Source organism: Amblyomma mixtum, chromosome 7 (assembly GCF_055824585.1).
Source record: "Amblyomma mixtum isolate Tamu chromosome 7, ASM5582458v1, whole genome shotgun sequence".
Lineage (NCBI taxonomy): Eukaryota > Metazoa > Arthropoda > Arachnida > Ixodida > Ixodidae > Amblyomma > Amblyomma mixtum.
The window spans coordinates 139,945,138-139,972,394 of NC_143018.1; the positions used below are offsets into that span (position 1 = coordinate 139,945,138).

A 27,257-nucleotide genomic window follows, 5' to 3' on the forward strand; every position below is an offset into this window, starting at 1 on the left:
GATGACTCTGAAAAAAGAAGACATTATTGTACATTTGGAAGCATAAAACCGTACTTCGATAATTCTAGCAGAAAGGGCAAGTTTAAGCTGTTCATGTCGTATCGACACAAACACAAGAAAGCCAGGCGACCAGAAAACTATGCGAAAAAAAACATTTTAGGGGCAGACAATCAGATCGATGCGGAGGAAATGCGATAGCAATCTTCCTTCATTCTGCAAGTCTATTCCTATTCTTATTCTGTGCCAATCATGTCTTCTGCCGACCTTCCATTGTGTCGTCTCTGGATGTTAATTCCGGTTGCGGTAGCTGCCCAAAGCGTGCCACATTGATTGATCGCGGCCAGTCATCATACTACCACCGGCGCAGTGGTGCAACAGTGTAGTAATGCGCCACTGCACCGGCAAATGACCGTTTAAAACACAGCCCCCAGTGCCGCTTCTGAAAACCAACATGTTCTTCCCGAACAATGCGATAACGAATAGCCAACCCCCGCCCCCACAAGCCGCATTTTTGAACTCCGATTTCTGCTGGAGGCTTTATGCACTTCACGTAGGTCTCGTGTTGTCTGAGTTGTCTTCTTCTTAGTTACTCTCATTTTAATGTGATGGCATTTATATTGTAATGTGACAGAAATTTTTATCTTCACCGCCACTCAACTCCTTAAATGGTCCAAACAGGTCGCGTTACATACATTTGCGCACTTCCACAACGCAGGTCTCATCGCATCGGTCATTCTCTCCAAGTTTTGCGTCCACGTGCCCGTACCACTGTTTTTGCCAACTCATTTTTTTCTCGTGCAGCAGCTGACTGGAACGGCCTTCCCCATAATATTGCTGTCATAACATGTTCATCATCGTTTTCAAGCATGGTTGATTCCTGCATTTTGTAAACCCCACCCCTTATGTAATACCCTGTAAAAGGGTCTTTAAGGAAAATAAAGTAAAGTGAAGTGAAGTGAAGTGAAGTTACCTTGTGACGTCATCATAACCTGGCCACCATGGCACTTCTGATCACATCACTTTAATCACCATCCTGTCGCTGTGGCTCAGTTGTTACGGCGCTCGGCTGCTGACCCGAAAGACGTGGGTTCGATCCCAGCCGCGGCGGCTGAATTTCGATGAAGGTGAAATTCTAGAGTCCCGTGTACTGTGCGATGTCAGTGCACGTTAAAGAACCCCAGGTGGTCGAAATCTCCGGAGCCCTCCACTACGGCCTCCCTTATAGCCTGAGTTGCTTCGGGACGTTAAACCCCAACAAACCAAACCAGACTTAAATTACCTTAAATACCCCTTGCGGGGAGTTACATAAGTGGTGGGTTTTACGAAGTACGGGCGTTCACAGCAGTCATGAAAGTTGCAGGGCAGGTGATGGCAGCGATATCGTGGGGAAGGCCGTTCTAGTCAGCTGCTACTCGGCAAAAAAATTACTCGGCACGTGGCAACCTATCCCGCGGGTTGTGAGCCACCTGCCCCCGTGGCAGCTGGTAACGGAATAAATTCAAACAAATACAATGCGACTGACACCCGGCCACCGTGGCGCTCCGCATGAGCCTTACGGCAGCTCCGAAAGAGCAAGCTGAGTCTCACAAGCCCCACCGATGGCTTTCGTAGAAATAGCCACCTGCCAGAACCGCATCGCTTAACCGCTGCTCCACTGCGCTGGTAGTGGTACAACGACTGCCGGCGATTGAGGATGTCGTGACGTCTTCCACAGAATGTGACCACCAGTAAAAAAAAATCTTAGGACAGCACCAAATTTGGCAATTTGAGGACCCGAAAAATTTCGATACTAGCCAACCCCGCAAAATTCCAAGAGACCTCCAAATTTTTGACGTAGGGCCCCGCCAGAAAATTAGGTCGATTTGTGGAGATTAGTGGGTGAAGTAAGGTGGATTAGTAGGTCGGATTAGTATGGTCTCGTTAGATAATCCGCAAGGTATTCAACATTCTAGAACGGTTCGGATTATTTGGTTTATTGGGGTTTAACGTCCCAAAGCGACTCAGGCTATGAGAGACGCCGTAGTGAAGGGCTCCGGAAATTTCGACCACCTGGGGCTCCTTAACGTGCACTGACATCGCACAGTACACGGGCCTCTAGAATTTCGCCTTCATCGAAATTCAGCCGCCGCGGCCGGGATCGAATCTAGAACGGGATGACTGATGCATACCATATAGGTCCAATGGAAACTGTTCCAATTGGAGCTTTTGCGGGAAAAATGGCAAGAAAATCAGACATTCGTTTTATACACAATGCCATGCAACCTAAAAGTTGTCGCATTGTCTTCAAGAATGTGGTTTAGAATGCCTACAAATCTTTTTTCCGAGTAATTTTTACAGCGGGTTCACATAAAAAGGGACAGAGCGAAGAGACCTATTTCACAAAGCCTACTGCGCATGCGCGCGTTTATCGGAAGTTGCAAGCCGCCAACTTGCTTGTAGTCTTCCATGCTTGTAGTCTTCTCACTTTACTTTGCACTTTGATTGGCATTATACCTGGTCATAGTAGCTTGCCGCCCTATCGCTTATTCTGCTTAGCTGAAGGAAAGACAGCCTACACTATGGACTTTTGACGGGTACAATGCTGATCACAGCAGGAGCAGCGCCGAGAGGGTGGTCAGCTGCCTCAAGTGGACTGACCGCTGCGGCGACGCTGCGCTTGTACTCGAAACTTGTTTTTGAAACGTTTGCAGGTGACGGTGAAAACTCTCTTGACCGTCACTTTCGTTCCTTTTTCCAACAGAACATTTCAACGCATATCGATGCACGCACGTCTTCAGGCAGTGTTTACATTTCTTTCCACCTCAATTTGCTCTTTCCGTATTCGCTGTATTCATCTCAGCATTCGCTTAAGAAGTGTCACACTGCATTTGTTGTTACTTTTTCAACATGGTCCTCTTTTAATATAACCATGCGATTTTTTTTTATTCATGTAAACACACACGTGTATTCACTACGTGCTCGGCGGGTCACTAGCAGGAAAGGTGAGCAGTTCGAAGGAGCTATGCCGTTTTTCTAAATGGAGTTGTGACGTGTTGAGTGCAAAATGAGAAAAACAAAAGGAAAAAGCCAATTGGGGGGATTTTTCGAATAACTCTCGCTGTGTTCTCAGTACGAATCTGACCCCGTTGACTGGTGAGTAAGCACTAGATGGCCTTATTTTCGAAAATGCAATGATCAATTACCAAGTAGCCCAACAAGAAGTTATCTTAAAATGATCTCAAAGAATCTACCATATGCGCTCGGCCCTATCTTATTCCTCTAGTTATTTCTATCTCATGATATTGATGAGCGGTCACTACCTGCCCTAAGTAGGCGTATTCTCTTACCACTTCTAGCATCTCGTTACCAGCTTTGAACTAGAACGCCTGCGTGCTCTTCGGCGGCGAGCAGAAAAACGATACAGACGAACCAAGTGCTTAAATGATCTACGGGAGGCGAGACGTACACAGAAAAAAATCAAACGAAGATTGGATCAGCTGGCGAACCAGCGCTGGAGGTCCTTTTGTCAGCACTTGGATCCCCGCAAGCCCATGTCCCTCATATGGCGTACTGTGCGGGACCTCCGTACGCTTCCGCAGCAAAGACAACCATTCTATGCGTTGGCTGTCTACCAAGATCGACAGGAGTCTGAGGTAGCAACGGACTACTGCAGGAAAATTGCTGGTGTACCAACTGCTTCGAGTTCCCGGCGTGTTCCTCCTGCCTCACGGGTCTCAGCCATGGATGCCTTTTTTCTCGCGAGGAACTCGACGCTGCTCTTGCAGGATGTCGGCGTTCGTCTTCACCAGGGCCAGATGGAATCGCATATGCTGCGCTGTCCCATCTTGGCCAAGACGCGCGAGAAGAGCTCCTCAAACGTTACAACGACTCTTCGCTCGACGGTGCTGTTCCTCAAGAATGGAAATCGAGTCGATTGATACCCATACTAAAACCAGGGAAATCTCCACTCGAGCTCTCATCGTATAGGCCAATAGCTTTGGCCAGTTGCGTAGGAAAGGTCATGGAGAAAATGATTTTGTCGCGCCTTGAGTGGTACCTCGAACACTACAAAATATACCCCGACACTATGGCCGGCTTCAGGCGGGGTCGCTCTTCTATAGACAACGTCGTTGACCTCGTATCCACGGTTCAACAACAGAAGCACTTGAAACGTTTGTCAGTGACACTCTTTCTGGATGTAAAAGGTGCCTACGACAACGTGACCCATGAGGCCATCCTTGATGAGCTGGAAACTGTGGGCATCGGTGGTCGGATGTTTGCGTGGATAGAGAGCTATTTGTCCAAAAGATCATTTTTTATCCAATGTGAAGATGGCCCGACGCCTGCGCATTACACCTACCGTGGCGTGCCCCAGGGCGGTGTCCTTAGCCCTACATTGTTTAATCTGACTCTCATCGTCCTCCCTGAGAACCTCCCCAACACCGTCCAGGTGTGTATGTACGCCGATGATATCTGCATTTGGGCCTCCTCTGTGACGCGTCCCCAGGTGCGTGCAAGACTTCAGCGGGCAGCATCGATCACTTCTTCCTATCTCCAGAAGAAAGGTCTCAGCGTTTCAGCGGAAAAGTGCGCGCTAGTGGCATTTACACGTAAATGTATGACTCCATATCCGGTACGCATCGACGGTCAAGTCATTTCTTACAGCAAATCTCATCGTTTCCTAGGGATCCTGATCGACCGCAATTTATCATGGAGCCCGCATTGCACTCTACTGAAAAAAAAGCTAACATCTATCGCTCATTTACTTCGATTCCTGGGAGGAAAATCATGGGGCTCGTCGGTCCAGTCAATGCTGGAGTTGTACAGAGCTCTATTTGTGGGATGCTTGCGGTACAGTACACCTGTACTCTCAAACACGTGCAAAACTAACATGCTTGCCCTCCAGTCAGTGCAGGGTCAGGCCCTTCGCACATGCCTAGGTCTCCCTCGGAGCGCATCAACACTGGGTAGCATTGCACTCGCCAAAGACCACCCGATCTCTACTTATATTGTCCTAGACTGCTTGCGAATGCACATACGTCATATCTCAAGGATTCCACAGCATCACCTTGCGCCTTTACCACTGCAGAGACCACATTCTGCATTTGCGAAGGTGATAACGACGCAACAGTCGTCGATCCCACAACAGTTCACCCCGGCAGCACTACCTCCCTCTCCTCTGTGGTGTACGCGGCTCCCATGTGTGCGCCTTGCTATTCCGGGGATAGCGAAGAAGTCAAATTTATCGACGCCAGCCATTAAGCAACTGACACTGTCCATGCTCCACTTCGAATATTGGGACCGTACTCACGTCTATACGGATGGATCAGCAACCTCTACTAGTTCTGCTTGCGCTGTGGTCGTTCCTGCGCGACAGACTCAAATTCACCAACAAATTTCGCATCGGACTACCTCTACTGGAGCAGAGTTGGCTGCACTTCTTGCGGCGGTACAGTATATCTCACAACAATCACCTCAAAAATTGGCTGTTTTCTGTGATTCAAAAGCTGCCGAATGTCTTCAATCTGCCTTGAGACATAGCGACCATGAGCAACTTATAGCGGAGATACGATATCTGCATCACCAGGCAATCGAACAAGACCATGAAATCATCTTCCAGTGGGTACCAGGCCATAGCGGCATTGTTGGTAACGCCTTAGCTGACGATGCTGCTCGATCGGCTCACGAGACAACCAACACTGTCCGCATACCACTGACAAGAGCTGACGCAGCAAGGCACCTTCAACTGCTCGCCCAAAACCTGACTGTAACGTCGTGGTCTGCCCCTGGAAGTTGGACACCCCGCTCGCATCACTTCAACCTCTTGCTCCAACATCATATACCATTCGGCCTCCCCCGCAGTGATACTACGCTGTTGTGCCGCCTGTGGCTGGGAGTGGCGTTCACAAACGCCTATTCCCATCTCATCTCAATGGCTGACTCTCCTGCGTGTGGCCAGTGTGGTTGTGACGAGACGGTCAGCCACCTCCTCTGTGACTGCCCTCGTTTTGAGCGAGAGCGCGGTTGCCTAGTTGCTTCTCTGCTCCGCTTGGACTCGCGTCCTTTAACAGAGTCTAACGTTCTGGGGCCTTGGCCACAACCTTCCAGACAACGGAAAGCGGTGAAAGCGCTCCTGAATTTCCTAAGGGACTCGGGGTTGCATTCCCGCCTATAATCTTTAAGTATTCAGTGCGTGCCCTCTGTCCCTGTGATATAGTGGTCGCTGGTCACTTAGAAGACTCATTTCCTTGCCGCTCTTTTTCCTTTTTTTCCCCTTTGTTCCCCTCCCCAAGTGTAGGGTAGCCAACTGGGCATCGCCTAGTTAACCTCCCTGCCTTTCCGTCCTTTTCTCTCTCTCTCTCTCTCTGTTCCCTTGCCAGACTGTTGAACATTAATTACTTTGGTTTCCTGCACGTTAAATTGAGACCCAAGGGAAGACAAGCGTAGGAAGGGAGCAGCAGTAACATGTACAAACTAGGCCCAACTGAAGTTTTATTGTAGCAAGGGGCAGTAGAAAGTTAGGTGGACGGATGATATTAAGAAGTTTGCGGGGCACGGTGGCCGCAACTGGCTAAGAACACGGTCGATTGGAGAGACATGCGAGAGGCCTTTGCCCGGCCGTGGGCAAAGTCAGATGCTGATGATGATGTTGAAGATTTGTAGACCCAACGTTCTGCTCTGCCAGTCTAACTGAATGATCAGATTTTGCAGTTCATTCCTGAGTGAATTAGCAATGGAATGTCGTGGGTGAATCGTCAATTACTTAGGCATTCTCCATTAATTCTTATCACCAAATGTTCCGAATCCAGGCCTCGGAGCACATCCTTTAAACAGGCGTTGGATAGTACTGGCACGATCGTGTCTCCCTGCCTCATACCCTTCCTTATTGGAATATTATTGCTTGCTTAATCGAGCACTATGGTAGCTATGCAGTCGTTATACGTATCTTCCGTTATTTTCACAGAAGCCCCTCCTATACCCTCATTCCGCAATGCCTGCATGACAGCTAAGTTTTCCACTGAGTCATATGCTTTCTCGTAATCAACGCAGGCTATCTATAGGGTCCATTTTTTAACAGCGCGAAAAGACGACGATGTTTACACACACAACAACACGAGCGCTGACTTTCAACTGAAAATTTATTAACACAAAAGACATTTATACATAATCCCGCCAAACATCCGTTCTTCTTAATATCTATAGGGGCTGGTTATGCTCTCCGAATATCTGTGTCACCTGATTAATACTGTGAATATGGTCTATTGTTGAGTATCATTTACGAAAACATGCCTAATAATTTGGTTGTCGAAGTCTGTGGTTATTCTAATTCTATTAACGATTACCTTAGTGGATATCATGTAGGCAAGGGACAGTAAGCTGATCAGTCTTTAATTTTTTAAATCATTGACGTCAAGCTTCTTAAGAATTAAAATAATGCTAGCGTTCTTGCAAGCTTCTGGTACGCTCGAGCTCACTATGCAATGCGTATACAGGGTGGCCAGTTTTTCTAGCACAATCTCTTCTCCGTCCTTCAAAAGATCTGCTTTTATTTTATCCTCACCATCTGCTCTTCTTTGCATTGACCTAATGATTTTTTTTACTTCCTCTCTCGTTACTGGCAGGATGTTCAATTACTGTGTGGTACTGGCTCCTTCAATGACGTCCTGATTCTATTCGCTGCTGCATAGATTTCTAGAGAGCCGTTCGGCTTCATTAATAATCTTATCCGTACTGCTAATGGCATTGACCTCTTTTTTTTTTCTTAAAGCATACGCGTGGTTTTTACCTATGCTTCGTTTTTCTTCCCCGCTTTTAGGCGACCTCCGTTCTTCAGAACATGCTCGATTATGTTCATATTAAACTTATTTAAGTCTGTTACCTTGCGTATATAGATGAGCTTAGATTGATCTGCCAGGTCTATGCTTTCTTTGGTGTTAGACGCTTTCATGCTTTGGCGTTCCTTAATCAGATCCTTTGTCTCCTGAGATAGCTTGTCAGTATCCTGTCAAACCATCCTACGGCCCACTTCTGCGGAGCACTCCGTAATGATGGCTGTCAGATTATCGTACGTTGTGTGAACATTGAGATCTTCTTCATCAGTTAAACCCGACTATCTGTTCTGCAGTGATATCCTGCATTCCTCTACGTTCCCTCTTACCGCTAGCCATTTAATGAACTTCCGCTTCACTAGCTTCTTCAGTTCCCTCCAAGTATAAGCTAATTCTAGACCTCACCAATCTGTGCTCGCTACAACGCACCTTTCCGAGGAACTTCACATCCTTCCTTATAACCCCGCAAACATCCCGCCCACCGGTGGATGACTCTGAAAAAAAACTTTCGTCCACCTCATGTGTACAAAAGGAGACAATAGCTGTGAAAAGGCGCCCCACACCCCTTGTAAAGCGTTGCATATGACTTAGGAGGGTAGATGTGTAGGCCAGTTGGTGAGACATGAAGGAGCTAGACACCGCAGCGGACACGGGACAGAGTTGCATATGATGTTCCATGTATCTTCACATTTGCTTATGCATTCGATATGGCTCATGTGAGCACCGCGTTCAACACATGGAGTCCCGCGCGTGCTACTCGGAGCACTCAGGCCGGATGTCCTAGACGTTTAGCCCTATGCAATAGGTCGTGCCCCATAATGTTAAACGAAATGCCGTTGGAAAGCAGTGGCGAGCCACTCCTGAAATTGTTTGTCCTGCTATCACGTCCGCCACTCTGGCGCCGTGGCCATTGGTCACATGACAGTGCAAAAACAATTGCGGGAATCTCAGTTCCAAGGCATTCAATCAAACACTGGGATCTCGGTACTGGTCTTTTTCTATGCCGAAATACTTACCTGTCATGGACGACTGAAAAGTAGACATCTCGGTGTCACCTGCAACACAAGAAAGCAGTTAAAAAGGTGAAGGCGAGCATTCAGCCTATTAGCGTCTTCGTGCTCCAAGACAGAGATAACGCCACAAGTAAAGACCTTGGGTGTCATTGTCCACGAGAATATGTGTTGGAACTCGCAGGTCGCCCATATTCGTTCTAAACTCGCTCGCACAGTCGGCTTGTTCTCGCGACTACGATTTCTTTTCCCGCAAAACATTAAATTGTTACTCTACAATTCATTGTTTTTCCCCACGTTGAGCTACTGTTTTCTCATCTGGGGCACTGCCACACAAACTAATTTTAATATTCTTTTTAGGTTACAGAAAAAGAAAAAGGTATAATGAAAAATGCCAAATTTAACACCCACACAAAACCAATTTTGATGAATTGCAGCTTCGACTCGTCAGCGCATTGCAAAATTCAGTGCTTAGTTCACGCTACCGCCGCGGCATATTCAAAAATGACACACACCTCAAAGATCTTGCTTCATTAACATTGCGAACCAATGTGTACAACAAGCGTATCACCGACCGCTGGGCAGTTCCTCGCACCCGAACCAATTACGGGTGCCAAATGTTAAAATACTGTTTGCCAACTACTCTTAACTCGGAATGTATCTCCTCACTCTGAAAGAATATTGCATGTCATTCGTTTTCTCTTTTGTTTCGTTTGTGTTCTTCCGAATTTTTCCTATTGTTTTAAGCTCATTCCTAAAACAGTGATCACCATAGCTGTTTCTTCCAAGTGTTTGTTAGTAGGGTGTAGGTCTCGTCAAGCCTCCTGAGGGACTTTTGCCTGCACCCGCAGCATTGAAATGTACGTTGTGATGTGGAAATAAATTTTATTTGATTTTATTTGATTTAGTTTGTTGGCTAACTACTAAGTATAATTCATTGTAGGTGGTACAGCACGAAAAGAGACGAAAAAACAAAAGTGACACCACTCACGAGCGCTGACGAGACACCGCAGCGCTCGTCTGTGGTGTCACTTTTGTTCTTTCGTCTCTTTTTGCGCTGTGCCATCCATAATAAACTGTTACCAGCTCGCCCAGCTCCCCATCCTACTAAGTATAATTAGCTCCAGCTTTAAGTAATCGTTCGAGAGGCGAAACACGCAATACTTGACACATTGAATGTCACAGTCACAGCAATAGTGAACAATACTGAACAAATTAGGCAGGACATAGAGCATATTGACTAATAGTGAAGGACCTGCCTTCACTTCAATACGGAGCGCAACGAAAATAAAGTACACGTAATATCTTCTAAGATATCTTAGCAAATGGCAAACCATGCTGGCCCGGAAATAGAGGTTACGATCACAGTCTGTGTCGGGCTGTTGCTTTTGCAGCTCAGCTCTCGAAGGGCCTTGCAGCGCAACGGGTAATTAGTACAGTTGACGGATATCATCTAAAGCTTCAAGGAATGCTTTGTAAAAAAAAAACAGGAATAGAGAAGACAAAAATTGGAATAATTTTTAACAAAGCAAAATAGATTTTATTAGACGTAACAAAAATATTTTCACGAAAGTCGTGCCGCTAGCCAATTTTCCCAGAACTTTCCTGAACGCCAAGCGTGTCTTAGGCGTGCCCTGCTGAGGTAACCACTCCATGCCTCCTATTGCCGTGTTGTTAGCAACATGCGCTCCCATTCAGGCTAGCGAAGTTAGACGCAATGCAACGAAGAAAAAAAAGGGGTTAGTTTAGTAACTAACTAACGACAAAAAAGGCCGCGGTGGGAACATTAGCTCGGAATGGCAGCTGCCTCACTCAAGCAGTGGAACAATTTCAACGCACACTGCCGCCCATTATTCAGCACGTCCACAACACGCTCTGGGTGTAATTAAAGCATGGTCGATCGCACTGAGTATTGCAAAAAATAATTGTCTGCATCTCTTTCTAGCATCAGATTCACTGAGCTGCTTGTTCCGAATTTTTCACTTCGGTCTCACTGCGGTTATCTGAACAGGGTTCAGGATAGGTGATAACTTACCCATGGTGGATAAAGCGTTGTCCCTAGTGCAGGCCGGTGCCTCTGACCCTGACGCGCAAGCCCTCGACTGGCCGTTGTTGACAATGATGACGACGACCGATGCTGTCACTGATGGTGCGGCTACTGACGGGAATTCTAGAAGACAATGTGAACAAAGAGCGTAGCATGAACGCCACGGTAACCATCCCAGTTATTGATAAAGGTTCTGCGTTCATACAATGAGTTGGCATATCAAACTGCCGCGCACGGAAATCAGGACCGGCAGACAGAGCCTCGAAGAAATAATTATCCTAAGGAGCGGTGTTCTCTACGAAGCGCGTGGCAAACAAAGAAGAAGGTCGCTAAACTAACGCTGCTATTCATGGCGCTTCGCCGCCTGCCCCCAAAATGCCGCCTAGTGAAGGATTCCTCTTTAATTCAAATGGGATGACACTTTTATCTACGCAGGCGAAATACTCAAAATGAACATCTTAAGAAGAATTGCGATTCGCTCATGACACTGCCTTGCTCAGTCACTCACGACATGAACTGCAAAGCATGATCAATGAATAAGACAGGCAGAGCAGAACGGTGGAGCTAAAAATTAACATGCAGAAACCCAAAGTAATGTTCAACAGACTAGCAAGGGAACAGCAGTTCGAAATTGGTAGCCAGGTGCTGGAAGTAGTAAGAGAATATGTTTATTTAGGGCAGGTGGAGACAGATGATCCAGATCATCAGAGGGAAATAACTAGAATAATAAGAATGGGGTGGAGCGCATATGGCAGGTTCTCTCAGATCACGAATGGAAATTTGCCAATATCCACCAAAAAATGAGTATTCAACAGCTGTATCCTACCGGCACTCATCTATGGGGCAGAAACGTGAAGGCTAACAAAGAGGGTTCAGCTTAAGTTAAGGACAACGCAGCGAGCTATGGAAAGAAAAATGATAGGTGTGACGTTAAGAGGTCGCAAGTGGGCGGAGTGGGTGAGAGAACAAACGCGTGTTAACGATATCCTTGTTGAAATCAAGAGGAAGAAGTGGGCTTGGGCAGGGCATGTAATACGAAGGCAAGGTAACCGCTGGTCCTTAAGGGTAACGGAGTGGATTCCAAGAGAAGGCAAGCGTAGCAGGACAGAAAGTTAGGTGGGCGGATGAGATTAAGAAATTTGCGAGAATACGATGGCCGCAACTGGCGAAGGAAAGGGTTAATTTTAGAGACATGGGATAGGCCTTTGCCCGGCAGTGGGCGTAGTCAGCTGATGATGATGATGATGATGAAGAAGAAGAAGAAGACATAATGTGGAAATTATTGGCGGCCAACTAGGCGCTATTTGCCACTTTTTTCGTGAAATGCCCTTTCGATGGAACTTGGAGGACTGCTGTAGCTCTGGGCCCAACATAAGGAAGAAAGTATATAGGGCCGCCTTCTGGAGTGTGCAGTCGCGCATAATCAAGTACTATGCAGTTCATGAAGGACCACAATAATAAGCACTACATATTGCTGGGCTTGTCGCTTGACACTTGATGTTTGCGTATTTGTCCAATAGGCATTTTCTTTTTGTTAGAAAATTGGTTTAAATATCTGTTATACCATGGAGCATGGCTATTTGAGGAGACATGCCTAAGAGGGACAAGACGATGAATCACTTAAGACCCTTCATTTCGGTACATGCCCCAGTTTGTTTCAACTGAGCGCTCGAGACAACCTGGTAAGAAAAAATGTAAAAAAGGACCCCAGTAATTAAGGGCTACACAATAAGCTTTGTTATAGTGGCTAATGGTCTTGGGATGCTTTGACTATGGCCCATGCGATAAATCGAACGTGAAATGCAAGATATCGTGATCGCTCAAGCCGGACATATGTATTACGTGTAACATGGCATCTTCAGATCGTGTTAGTACCAGATGTAAATAGGCGGAGAGGATATATGGTAAAGGCACGGCCTTCTAAAGGACGGGTCCGCGAACCATGGTCTCGCCCGACGAGTGACACATCGAGTCTTCTAAAAACCCCGCTTTATTTCGGCTACAAAAGGCACTTTGCAAGGACACAACATTGGACAAGAACATTAAATTTCAGTATAAACTTTAAACTCTTCGTCTGTAAGAAGTAGTAGGCCATAAAAAGCTTCTCACCGAAAGCTAACAATTTAACAGAAAAAGAAGGAATATCAACTCTTCATGCAGCTATAAAAAATATAAACGATGACACAAGCAGGAGTCAAAAAGAAGTTATAATGGCGAAGCGGCAACATAGGGATTGAGGTCATTGACAGTGCGAGCTTGAAGAAAGCTAGAATATTTTACTCGGATGAACTTCACTATCCTTCACGTTATACAAATGCTACCACACAATCCAGAATGTGTTTCTTCGCACAGTAGGCATCTTAATAAAGTCGTCCGCGATGTCACTGAGATTTATTTTGCGCGCGAGCTCTTTGTGCCTATGGAGAAGTGCTATGCAATTTAATCAAGCTTGTCTTATTGTTGACCACAGATACGTTTTGACGCACCGGAGGCAAGAAAACGTTCTCTCAAACGTGCATGACGTGACTCCAATAATCAAAGCTATTTTCACAAGCTTAGCCACTGCGGGCAAAAGATCTCGCAGCTGCTCACCGTTACCGCTAGAAATCATCTCTACAACGTCTGAAATGTCTTCAAAGGTGCATTGCACTGACTCGCAATATCTATGAGCGCAAGACCGCAATATCTGTGAGCGCAAGATCTTCTCGTATTATTTCGACAGGTACGTGCTATCACCATTTCCTGTCAAAAATTTGCTGAATCTCTGCCATGTCCTGCCACTTATCTGGTGGACACCTGTCGTTTAGCGACGAATGTACAATGCGCACGACGCCGTAGAACCCCTGACGGTACATGTCTTCAAACGAAGGAAATACGTGAGGTATAGATCCGTCGTGGTATCTTCTTGGAGCCTTCCTTTGATGATGATGATGATGTTCTCAGGCTGAATGGCACATACCCACGGCGGGGGATTGGCCAGGGTGCATAGCGGATACAAACGCACACAAGTACAGGGAATGGAGTATTCTGATAATTTTGGGACGTAGAGCTAGACTTTGTACAAAACAAAAATACGGAAAATAAAAAGTACTGAATTCGCATTCTAGCAGAGGAATCTGCCAGCTGACATTATATAATCGGGAGTATAATCGCACACTGGTTTCAGGGCATATCCCTTGGCTCTTGCCCCGCACAAGCCTGGAGGAGAGGAGAATTGGAATAGATTTGGGCAGCCCCGAGTCTAGCGAGGGGAATCTGCAAGTAAATTCTACGGAGGGTAGTGAACCGCCGGCAGGAGAGGAAAAAGTGTTTTATGGACTCAATTTCGCCACAAGACTCACAAAGGTTGGTTATAGAAAGCCCCGATCGGCATAAATAAAAGTTTAGCAGTGGTATCCTACCGCGCAAAAGGGTCATGGACACCTAACATCGCCTTGAACTGCACATCAGCACAATCTAAGGAAATGCCATGTGTTCAAAATACGCTGCAGCAAGAAGAGGCTCATGGCTTAAGCAGTAGAGGCGCTGAAAGCGTGCTAAAGTCAAGTAAACAGTATTTGAGACGAATGGGACAATAGGTCCATCAAGAACAGACTTTGCTAAAATATCAACCTCCCATTAGAAACAATGCCACAGTGACCAGGGACCCAGTGAAACCATACTTCTGTAATCCTTCCTTTGCTTTGGCGCAGGAGCTTCTTTTTCTTTAGCACGCACTTCCTATTCACTCGCCTCTGCATGAGTCGGTTCCAAAATCGGCAAAATCCTTGCTGCCTAAGTTCAGTGAGACTGTCACTGAGAGGCTTGATCATTTTTTCCGCTTTATCAAATCTCAATGCTGCTTTCTCCAGTGCCGTGCTTACTGTTCCTACTCGCAAAAATACGAGTGTCAGGATCTTGAGCTTGAAGTATGTTCGGATTTTGACAGCGCTTTCAAAAATACGCTGGCTTTCCCTCCGGCGCCGTACCATTCTTGTGATCCTAGTCCATTAAGAAACGAGATGAGGTGCCTATAATTCTGAACAACCGACCTTAGTGAAGTGGTTTTGAGAGTCCACCTCGTGGGACAAAACTTTCGGAAATTTAAGCTTTCATCTTCTTTCTGAAACGCCTCGAATAAATCTAGACGTTTTCCGAAGCACGTAACAAAGTGTATAATTTCTGAAATCATGCCCAGGAACTCGTGGCATATTTCCATTTTCTGAGACGTGTCCTGCAGCACAAGTTACCTGGGTACAGAAGGTACCTTAGATACCTTAGGTACCTAAGGTACCTAAGGTACATAAGGTACCTGCCGCATGGCGCTCTGTCAGTGCGCATAAAAGAACCCCAGGTGGTCGCCGTAGGGAATTACGGCGTCCCTCATAGCCTGAGTCGCTTTGGGAGCTTAAACCCCAATAAACCAAACCAAACCATGTACTGAAATCTTCCAGCACATATCTAGCCCGTCGGATTTCTTCTTCTTACGTGAATTTTTCGGTAGCAAGGTCTCTTCATCGCTGTCCTCACTCGACCAGGCACTTAAGTGGGCTGATTCCTCGTTGGCGCTATCATCGGAGTCCGAATTCATAAGCACTTCTTGAATTCTTCGTCCGTCAAAGCGCGGACGCATCTATCACGCCGCCTCGCCATACCTGCTCTGCTGAGACCAAAAGGAAGCGACGCGGATGTAGAAACAAGCGCTCAATCTGTTTTTAGTATTCACCCTACAAGCTCTATCAGTTTATGGGGCTTCTCCATAGATGGTACAGCATGGTCGTATTTTTTTTTTTACACGAGTATTATCGAGAGCGGCTGGGAGTGGTGTATGAAGCCAAAACGAGTTGACTCGGGAGAAGCAGGGGGTGTGCCTGTGTGGTCTCCAGAGTTATCTCGCGGGCAGCTGCGCGACAGGGTTACAGCAACGCCCCGTCTGGCCGATATACACTTTCCCAGAAGACACGCGGGCCTTGTATACAATCTTGTCCTTTTGAGCGCTTTCACTGTCAAGATGGAAAACCAACTCGCCCACTCAATTCCATTAATCTTGCATACAATGTTTGTAGAAAACTTAACAAAACGGTTTTCGTGGTTCCATTGACAGCCAGTTTTTCGTCATCGCAAATGATGCGACCGCACTGTTGAGCGAGTTTCTTGGGGGCTGAAAAAACCACCAAGACGTCAAAACGATTATCCACCTGTTTTAGGTTGTGCGTGACCGTGTGCCAGTAGCGAACCACTTCCTGTCTCTGTTGGCCCTTCAGGAGCTTCAGAACAGTCATGCATGTTCCGGGCTTCACTTTCTTTAGCAGTGTTTACGCCACGTTTCTGTCCCATAGGTGAGTACCGGTAAGATACAGCTGTTGTGTACCACTCTCTTGAGGGATATTGGTAAACTGCCCTTCATGATCTGAGAGAACCTGCCATATGCACTCCACATCCGGATCCGGATCATGATCCGGATCAGCCTTCACTACCTGCCCTAAAGACATTCTCTTACTACTTCCAGCACCTGGCTACCAATTGCGAACTGCTGTTCCCTTGCTAGGCTGTTGAGCATTACTTTGGTTTTCTGCATGTTAATTTTTAGACCCATCGTTCTGTTCTGCCTGGAGGCTAACAAAGAAGGTTCAGCTTAAGTTAAGGAAAGCGCATCGAGCTATGGAAAGAAATATGATAGGTGTAACTTGAAGAGACCGGAAGCGGGCGGAGTGGGTGAGAGAACAAACGCGCGTTAATGATATCCAAGTTGAGATCACAAGGAAGAAGTGGGCTTGGGCAGGGCATGTAATGCGAAAGCAAGATAACCGCTGGTCCTTAAGGGTAACGGAGTGTATTCCAAGAGAAGACAAACGTAGCAGGGGACGGCAGAAAGTTAGGTGGGCGGATGAGATTACGAAATTTGCTGCAATACGGTGGCCGCAACTGGCGAAGGACACAGTTAATTGGAGAGACATGGGAGAGGCCTTCGCCCTGCAGTGGGCGTAGGCAGGCTGATGATGATGGCGACGATGTTTCCGCCACTGACGCCATGACCGACTTAGGGTAGCAAGTGAAAGCAGCCTACCCAGTTGATCGAAACATGCTTGCATCTGATAGTCACACGACCTCCGGATCGCGAATTCCAGGCCGACAGTTGCAATGCCTCTCTTTACGACTGTGGAATGACAGAACTGTATGAAAAGGGCTCTTTGTGCCCGAGGGGAACACGCCCAGCAAACATGCCTTTTGTAATAAACGTAGGTGTATGAACTGGAGAATGCCTTCCTGCAGAAGCTCATAAGTAAAGCAAGTCCTTTGTTATGAAGTTTAAATTCATCGAGCACTGTTCAGCGTTTCCTCATTTGAAATGGAGCATTTCATGTTCAATACAATTAAAAAGTCGTCCTTATAAGGTAAAATTTTAAGGAGTTTGTCACATTTAAAATGGTTAACTTAATCGTGTAAAGAGCAGTCGATGTACGATAAAAAGATTGTGCACAAAACCACTGCAATGAATGAACCTGTACAAATACCTTTCGTTTGTAGATAAAACAGGCCGTCAAATCTCAGAAAAGTGCTACGAAGATAAAACTTAAAGTTCTCCATCGTCATGCCTGCTGCTTTTGGAAAGCAACAGCACCATTTTCATCTATGCAATATTTGATGGTAGCGAACAGTTCAGATTGAGGCACAGCAAAAAAAAGCTCATCCACTTCGACCAAGAAAGCATTATCTACGTCACTGTTATCTTGTTCTACATCATCTATATCGCTGCTAACCGAAACTTCGACACTCAGCGCATAAGACGTTCACAACACTCACTGAAAATGCTGCGTCCGCTGGTGAAATGTCTCAGTGTATGCGCTGCAGACGTCCGTAGGTGCGTTTTCAAGTTTTATTGCGTAAAGAATAAAAGTTCCACTTTCAAATTACAACTTGCACCCGGCATCCAAACTGGTGAAGTTCTCGCGGCCGTTTTCCTCGATGACTCGAGTCTTCGGCGCCGTCTTGAGCGGTGGCCATGGGCTGCCGTAGCCCAGAGGGGGCACCGTGCTGCGCGCATCAATACAAAGAATAAAAATAAGCAGGAAATGAGCGGGCATACCAGTCTTTTAATGCGAAAGCTGTTCTAGCAGCACTCCCCGGATATCAGCAGCATCAGTCTGTGTGTAAAGCCTCTGAGTAGCAAGTGTAACCGGCTCACTGGGTCAGTGGACACCTCAACGCGCTATAATTAGGCAGTGGCATCCAGAAACAAATTTTGGCAGTTGTGTGCCTTTAGTTTTCTCAAAGCCAGGGGAAGGTTTAGACTCAACGCGCTTCAACTACGATTTTATCTCCAGAATACAGGGCGCGGGTACACGTAGCCCCAGTACCGAAGATTATGTCAGCAGTGGGACAGAGCGTTAAGGCACTCTACGTACACACAGCTATGGGCCCAAACAAGTCAAGGCCTGAAACTGGCGGCCATAGTGAACGCTAATCTCTAAGGAATCACGAGCATGCCATTCATGGAATCCAAAGTCACTCGGGCAAAAACCGCACCATTTGCAGAAGCCATTCAGCACGGGGATGCCACAAACCTAGAACTACAATCACCTAGGCGGCATGTCGGCTCTTCTTAGGACGAATGCAAAGGGGCTGCACAGACCAACAGACTGCAGCAGCTCCTCTAACCCCTCGCTCAAACACCAAATCACCTGGATATCAGCTCACTCGGGAGTCGAGAACACCGAGGTCGTGGAGAGCATAGTTCGAGGACACACAAACCGAGCCGGCTCGCCGACTCACGCCGCCCAATAGACACCACACCAGTGTCAACAACCCCAGATTACAATGCTTCCGATCAATGCATCAACTGCTCTCCTTCACCACACAAGGGGCTGAGGGCAGAGAATAAAGGGGACTGTAGGCATCTCCAAACCGACATCTTCCCAATTTGACAAATACACCGTAATATTCCCTGAATCCGACAAAGACGCATGCCCATAGTGCGACGTGAGACCCACAGCATATCACGTCACGTGGGGCTACGGGGGCGAAAAACCAGACAACCTCCAAACGCACTGCACACAATAGCACCGGCAAAAAACCACGATTCCGCAAAATATTTCATGCTTAGCAAACCAGCAGGTTTTTTTTTTTATTTTATAATTTGGGCACTTAGTGACTGTTTGCACAGCTGGTCACGGCAGCGGATCTTACGTCAAGGACTCTAGAAACGCTATCTCCTGTCAAGAAAAGAGCTTCCAAAGATAAACTATTTTATAAATACATTGTTGCTTGATAATCATCGTCAGTTAGCGAACCAGTACAAGCGGTATTGAACACGAAATATCACCGATATAATATAGGAGAGATCATATGCCTTTGCATGGCTCACTCCCAGATCGCTTTTTTATCACTCTCACTGTGAAGGCGTAAAGTAGCTGCGCAATTGTTATAGCTATTTTTCAGAACGTTTTCCACACGCATTTTATACACACCGGTTACACAATGCCAGCATGACTGCTGAGGTTTCTACATTCACAATTCTTCGTAATTTACGACGGCTGTATATGATAGCGAGACTATACGCTTTACTCTGAGTGATGGTGTGGCCTTTCCGAAACGCAACCTGGCCTTTCGGTTGGGTGAAGTCTAGGGTGGATCTCATCAGTGCAAAAACACTCACGCGCTCTCAGCATCGACCAAATATCTTTTCACCACAGCACGTGCGTTCATTCTTATGCCGTTCCCTAGCAACAGCGACGCAAGGATAAGTTACCTCCATCGTTACCTTCAGTTACCATAGTTACCTACATAGTTACCTCCAATTTCGACCGGCCGAATCCCAATTTGATCATACCCAACATGATGGTGACCTCCAAATATAGCTCTGGCAATTGCCAAAATTTTTACCAGGCCACCCTTCAAATTTGGCCTTGGCCGATTTGTTAAGAGCTGGAGTTGCCGGGTTCGAACTTGTTCGCTGAGGTACGTTTTGAAGGAGGCGAAACGCAAAGCCGCCTGTGTGCTGTGTGTTGTCAGTGCATGTTAAGGATCACCAGGTGGCCGAAATTAATTCGGAGCCCTCCACTACGGCACCTCTTTCTTTCTTCTTTCATTCCAATTCTCCTTCCTTCTCTTACGGCGCGATTCGGATGTTTACCGAGATGTGAGAAAATTACTCCGCCATTTCCTTTCCCCAGAAACCAGTTTCATTTCACCGCCGAAAGTTTAGCTTGCCAAATTTAGCAAAAACCGATGTCCAACCATAATTGTCAGTGCCCGACTCAATGATGTCCTTCAAATTTCGCCCGGGTAATTTACAACATCTAGCCCACCAACCCCGAAATTTGTTCTTGGCTGATTTGGACCAAAGAGAGCCAAAAGCCAGCGCTTTCGCGCTGTAGTGGGTTTAACCAAGTTAAAATCGTGACATTTTTCGATTACCAATTAACTTAGAAATTACAATGTAAACGAATAATAACATCTGTCTGATTTTTCATGCACTTCACGGTTTGGTTTACGGGTTTTAACGCCCCAAAGCGACTCAGGCTATGAGTTGCGCCATAGTGGAGGGCTACGGATAATTTCGACCAACTGGGGTTCTATAACGTGCTCTTATCTCTTCACCTCCATCGAAATGCAACCGCCGCGGTCGCAATCAAGCCCCCGTCTTTCAGAGCAGCAGCCGAACACCATAACCACTGGGTCACCGCCGCGGCATCAACTCCTTGACGTCTCCTTTCTTTTAAATCCAGATGGTAGCATCCTTCAAAGATTTCGGTACGCTCAAGTCAAGAAGCACGGCTCACACAGCGTGTAAGTCCTTCTAGCGCAATAACACCATCGCCCTTAAGAAATCTGCAGTAACTTCATCTTCACGAGCCACTACCCCTTTCATGTTACAAGTAAGGTTTTGTCTACTTCCTCTTTCGTTACGGATGGGCCGACCTCTTCTTCCACACCCTTGACTTCATCAATAGCGTCCAGATTATCTCGGCTACAGCCCAGATCTATGTAGAATTGCACGCCTGTTTCATCTGCCCCCTTCATATTGGTAATGACAGTTGTCTGCTTGTCTCCAAGGGCGTACACCTGAATTTTCCCAAAGTATATTTCCTCTCGACAGCTTTTAGGCTGCCTTGCTTTTTTAAAAGCGTCGTCGATCCCCTCTATATCATGCTTATGTAGATTACCTTACACTAGCTGCTACGTTTGGTGCCTGCCAAATGGCAGCCAGAACAATTACATTAGATTTGACTTTTTCACGAAGAGATATATTTTTAATCTCTTGGTCACTGGGTAATAGAGGTGGTTGTAGTCCTTCACTTCTTTCAACCGCTCCCTAGCTGTTTTAATGATACGACCTTAGATCGCACATCACATGGCAGCTTTTGTGATACGCCTCCGCCGAAATATCGCAGCCGCGGCGGGGATAAAACCTGCGAGCTAGATGCAGAAGTGCTGATATTTTTCAAGTGAATCAAAGCCACTAGTGAAAAATATAAAGGTTACATTGATATGTGACTGACACGGCTAGTCTTGTATTTTCTAATTTGCTCCGTTGGTGTTCTCATCGTCTTCATTGTACACTAGTGGTGAATTGTGGTCGTTGATCCCGTCTTACTTTCAATTTTTATTTTTGTGCGCCTGTTCATGATCTTGAATGAAGCCCTATGAGTATTTTTTTGCAGTTCTATTGTTGTTTGTTTTTACTTTGGGCCCTTGTAAATTAATTTCATTTTAACCTCCTCTGATGGCATCTGAATAATAGCGATAACTTTATTTCTTTTTGCACGTTTCTCTGCCACCTGAGCAATGACAAGAACATGGTCTATTGTCGACTACAGTTTTCGGAAATCAGCCGCCTTCTTTCATTGAAAGCTAACGTTATGATACAATTAGCAATTGCCTCAGTAAGTAGCCTGCAAGCAATCAGCGAATCGTGTGCGAACCTTTCCCTGGTTTTTCTAATCTTTGACATGAATCTTGTCAGGGGATAATGGTTTTAGAGCACTCAATCGTAATCGTGCCTCTCAATTTTTTAAATCATATTATCTGTACTGTCCTTCAATAGCACTGCATTTAAAGAGGTCAACGAAAAAGAGGACAATACATAAAGGACACTACTAGCATTCTACTTCACATTAAGGTCAAGAACAGCATCTCCAAGGACCCTAACTACCGCCGAGGCCTCTGTCACCTCCCACATCATTGGAAAGCCGGTCCTTCTATTCTATACAAGGCGAGACAGGCCTATACACTTGTCAGGCTGATTGCGCATCCTTTCAGGTCACAGCGCAAATTTTGCAGCATCAAAAATCTTTTGTTAGCAGCATTTTCTTCACTGTGGTGCACAACAGGGAACAACAGTGTTGAGGTGCTTGTAAATGCAATTTGAGATAAAAATTTGGAAATTTTCGCTCCATTCAAGGCGCTGTCCAATCTATGCGACCAAAAATGGCCTGCCCTACATGAACGCTTGAAGAACGGCTGCTGTGTTCGCAGCGAAAGACCAACGCTATCGTATCCAAAGCTACACACTCTTCATCCCTATCTAGTGAAGCAGCGCAATGGCACAAGGCCAACGGAAGAAAAGGACAAACACAGCGATGAACTGACAACAAATGTTTATTCCGGATGCAATCAGCATATATATATACTTTAGCACCTTAGAAAAAACAAAAAAAAACAGAGAGAAGCGGAAAGTTTCATACCCAGTCACTATGCACATGCAGCTGTATAGCGTGTACATCGATAATATGACATCAGATAGTTGTGCTCTTTCAACGAAATGGCGACGGAAGGGAAGCTGATACAATTCGCACCCAGCTTCATGATTTCAGATGCCTCGATAATCTCTCTTGTAAGTTTATCTTTGTGTTTGGTAACTACTTGGCTGTTTTTGAATACTGGAAAACATGAACACTCACGACAGTGGATACCTATGTGGCGGGCCGCGTTCTTACATGAACACCCACTTTCGTCAGTGTTCATGTTTTCCAGTATTCAAAACGAGCCAAGTAGTTACCATACACAAGGATAAGTTTACAAGAGAGATTATCGAGGCATTTGAAATCATGAAGCTGGGTGCGAATGGTATCAGCACCCTTTCCGTAGCCATTTCGTTGAAAGAACACAATTGTCTGATGTCATATGATCGATGTACACGCGATACAGCTGCAAGTGCATAGTGACTTGGTATGAAACTTTCCGCTCCTCTCTGTTTTTTTTTTTTCTAAGGTGCTAAAGTATATATAGGCTTATTGCATCCGGAATAAACATTTGTTGTCAGTTCAGCGCTGTGATTGTCCTTTTCCTCCCTTGTCCCTGTGCCGTTGCGCTGCTTCACTAGATATGTCAGACCAACTCGCCCACCAGTTCATGCTGTACTCTTCACCCGTTACAACCCGCCCTTGAATGGCAGACGCACCCTTTAGCGGCGAACTGGGCCACCTGCCCGACCCCCAGGGGCGGGCGGAAGGCGGCGCTGGCGGCGACCGAGTCGTAGTGGTAGTGGTATCCCTCGGGCACCGCCTGCGCCGCGTGAAGCGTCGGGCACAGCGCCACCAGGTGCGGCAGCCTGCGCGCCATCTCCTCGATGGAGGCGCTCTGCAGTTTGCTGCGCACTATGGGCTTTGCCAGGGCCGGGATGTTGAACACGTTCATCGCGAACTCCAGCACCGCCTCGGCGGTCAACGCGTTGGCCTCCTGCGCAAGAGATTGGGTTAGTGCTCGTCCCACCATGCTCCCGGCAAGAGTAGGTTGATTGTTTTATCGGGGTTTAACGTCCCGAACCGACTCGGGCTATGAGGCACGCCATAGTGAAGGGCTCAGGACATTTCGGCCACCTGGGGTTCTTTAACGTGCACTGACATCGCACAGAACACAGGCCTCAAGAATTTCGATAGGCAGGCGCAACAGGCTAAAAGAACAAACGTGTCCACAACTGTGAAGACATCGTGTCATTTAGATCAAGGATTTCTGCCGCTCTCCCCTGTATCCTGCGCAGTTGTTAACAATGCACTCAGAAAAAGGTAACGATGATAACGTGCTCTTAATTTTTCACATCATTTAAAAATCGCAAGCATACAACAAGGATGAAACATGACTGTTGTCTTTTTACGCTTCCGTTTTGCTCTCAGCATTGCCTGTATGTTGGAAGCGGCAAGGATGCGCTCTCGCAATGCCACCATCGACGTACGCATGGGAAGTGCCCCGCTTTATTCGCGCCATTCTGTTTAACGTGAGCTCGTCCCAGACCAGGTCACCTCTTCCTCTGGAATTGTTGTCATATCAATGGACCGTAAGCTAATTACGGCGCATTCGGACACTTGTGGGTAAGCGAGAAGTGACCAAGGGTGAAGTAGGTGGAATTAAATGGCGCTTGCTGAAGTGAATTGCATCGAGTCAGGTGACCGCTGCAAATAAAGTGACAGATTCAACATTGCAAGAGTACGACGTCCATTTGGTTAAAAAGGCAGCAGGGCTCGCATTATGAGAGTTCGGCACTGAGCCAGCAGTGTCCCGGCTTCCAGACCCGGGCAAGCAGAAAATTTTCTTCAGGACCGAGCATGTTGTTGAGGCTGGACAAAGTTTATTTACAGGCAAAGGCTCGGCGGACTAGAGGAAATTGAGCAGGACATCAAGCGAACGTCCTTAGCGCGCCTTCAGCTTCGTCCACTTTTCACACACTTCCCGAGTTCTTCGTTTTCTTCCACCCTGTGGCTGCGTGGGGAATGAAAATTTTCGCAGTCGCAGACAAGGCAGTCAGGGTGGCCGACGGTGGCAGCGCTTCAGAACAGGCACACGGACGGACGGACGGACGGACGGACGGACGGACAGACAGACAGACAGACAGACAGACAGACAGACAGACAGAGACAGACAGAGACAGACAGAGACAGACAGAGACAGACAGAGACAGACAGAGACAGACAGACAGACAGACAGACAGACAGACAGACAGACAGACAGACAGACAGACAGACAGACAGACAGACAGACAGACAGACAGACAGACAGACAGACAGACAGACAGACAGACAGGAGGATTTATTTGAAGGTTTGAAGGTTTGAAGGTTTATTTCCGCAACTAGGTGTTGCGAGGACAGCCAGGGAAAAAGCTGTATAGACAGCTTGAGAGGTCCTGGCTTCCTCTTACAGTGCAGCATTGACGGCGGCGGAATAGGACATCAAACAAATAGTAAGAAAAAACTCGTATGTTCTGTACATAGAATGACACATGTACGTTCAGTAAGCAGTACATTCTGCTTGTAAAAGAAAAAAGAACTATATTAGGTCAAAGAGACTATAAAGGCAAACACAGGGAGGAGAAAATAAAGGACAGCAGAACTGACAGGTGCACTCAAAATGGTAATAGCAAGAAAAAAAAGAACTACACGAATATTTGGGGCAATTCTTTCAGAGAAATATTGGAGACATCAAGATTCTTGTGGCAGTACAACTGGTTCAGAAGTGTCGGTAAGGTATGCTGCAACATTTGTTTGCCATAGTTTGTACGGCATTTCTTAACATTCCAAGGCTCTGCTGCGCGGGTATCATACACAGTTCTGCTTTGCTCTAACCTAGCAAGTGTAAGTAAGAAGTCATCATTTTTCATTATGGCGAGTTTATATTTATAGCACAGCCTATAGTTATACATGGATTTCATTGGAATAACGTTGTGTCGGTGGAAAAGGCTCGCAGTGTGGAAGAAATACGGCACTTTACATGCAATGCGTATAATACGTTTTTGTAAGACAGTGAGTTTGTTAATATGTTCAGCTATTGTTGTTGCCCACACCATACATCCGTAGCTGGCTACGGAAGAGAACAAAGAGTGATAAAGTAACATGTTGACTGACGTAGGAAAATTAAAGCAATGGCGGCGCATGATACCAACTGTTCTGGAAAGTTTCTGAACGACGTAATTAATATGGTCATTCCACGACATATCTGCTGCAAAGTAAACGCCCAGAGTTTTCACAGACTGCACAAATTCTATTCTGGTATTGTTTAATTCAATTAGAGGAAGTTCAAAGTGTTTGTGACGTGGGTGGAACATGACGGCTGCAGTTTTACTAACGTTAATTCTTAAGTGATTATCAGCAGTCCAAGCATTTATTTCTTTTAAGGTTTTATTAGCTCGATTTGCGAGATCAGCCGTTGAAGTACCCGAAAAAAACAGACTAGTGTCATCTGCATAAATTATGTACTTAGCAGTGCTATCGATGCGAACAATATCATTAATATAAAGAACAAAAAGAAACGGACCCAAAATGCTCCCTTGCGGAACGCCAGAAGCTACCGCTTTCAACTGGGAGCATTCACCGGCAATACTAACAAACTGAGATCTATGTCGCAAGTATGAGGAAATCAGCATATGGGCTATGCCTCTAATACCGTAGTGGTCTAATTTTTTAAGCAGCACAGAGTGATTAACAAGGTCAAACGCCTTTGAAAAATCTAAAAATAAACCAATTGTACCATGTTTTTGGATTCAAAATGTTTTAGTATGAATTCTTTCTGAGCAAGGAGAGCTAACTCAGTCGATCTATTTTTACGAAACCCATATTGAGCGGTAGTGATAATGTTACATCTTTCAGTGAAGGAGGATAGCCGTTTAAGAATAACTTTTTCGAGGCCTTTGGAAAACACAGGTAAGATTGATATCGGGCGATAGTTTCCCATTTCATTTTTGTTTCCTTTTTTATACACTACTGTGACTTTTGCCCTTTGCATAAGACGCGGAAAAACACCGGAAACTAAGGATAGGTTGAAGATATGGGCGAAGGAAGGTGCAAGAATGTCGATAGTAAATTTTATGGGCTGTATCTGAAAACCTGACGCATCTGTAGCTTTACTATTATTAAGCGCTAAAAATTCTGTAATTGCTTCATTTACTGTAACCGGTGTTAAAAATAATGTTTCACTATTTCTGGCACTCATATAGGAAAGATTTACGTCGCCGCTTGATGTGTCAGCAAAGGAAAGAAAGTAGTCATTAAAGGCATCTGCTAGATCAGAACCTTTTAATTCAATGCCTTCATGATTATTTTTTGTGGTCAGTTCGGAAGAATTACTGAAGATAGATTTTAAAACCTTCCAAACTTTTTCAGATTGTCTACCAGTTGAATTAAATCGGTTATAAATATATTGCTTTTTAGCAACGCGAAGTTGCTTTGTAACGAAGTTCCTAAATTTTTTGAATGTTATCAGTGCTTCAGGACATCTACTTTGTAAAAACACTCTGTAAAGTTTATCGCGTTTTCTTATCAACTGCAACATGTCTTTGTCGACCCATGGTTTCTTACATTTCTTTGACTGGGAGAATTTCTTAAGTGGAAAGGAAGCATTATAAATGTCAGTAACAATCTCTAAAAATTTTTCGTATGCTTCATCAGGGTCGCTTTCCTCAAAAACATGTTCCCAGTTAACAAT

General features: G+C 45.9%; 1 protein-coding gene across 2 annotated transcripts in view; it reads right to left on the reverse strand.

Annotated features, from left to right (window-relative positions):
• The window catches only part of LOC149337708 (carboxylesterase 5A-like), a 96,625-nt gene that overhangs the window by 14,284 nt on the left and 55,084 nt on the right, over positions 1 to 27,257 (reverse strand). Inside the window, exons 6-8 of one of the 2 annotated variants that reach the window (XR_016284420.1) lie at positions 23,248 to 23,525; positions 10,854 to 10,988; positions 8,825 to 8,863 (exon numbers count right to left, since the gene is read on the reverse strand). Coding sequence is in view for 1 of the 2 variants with exons in the window: in XM_089553476.1 (XP_089409602.1) it covers positions 17,756 to 17,879; positions 23,248 to 23,525 (402 nt within the window). In the remaining variant the exon portion in view is untranslated. Of the gene's footprint in view, positions 1 to 8,824; positions 8,864 to 10,853; positions 10,989 to 17,744; positions 17,880 to 23,247; positions 23,526 to 27,257 lie in introns of those variants that run through there. The other variant, XM_089553476.1, reaches the window with a different exon arrangement.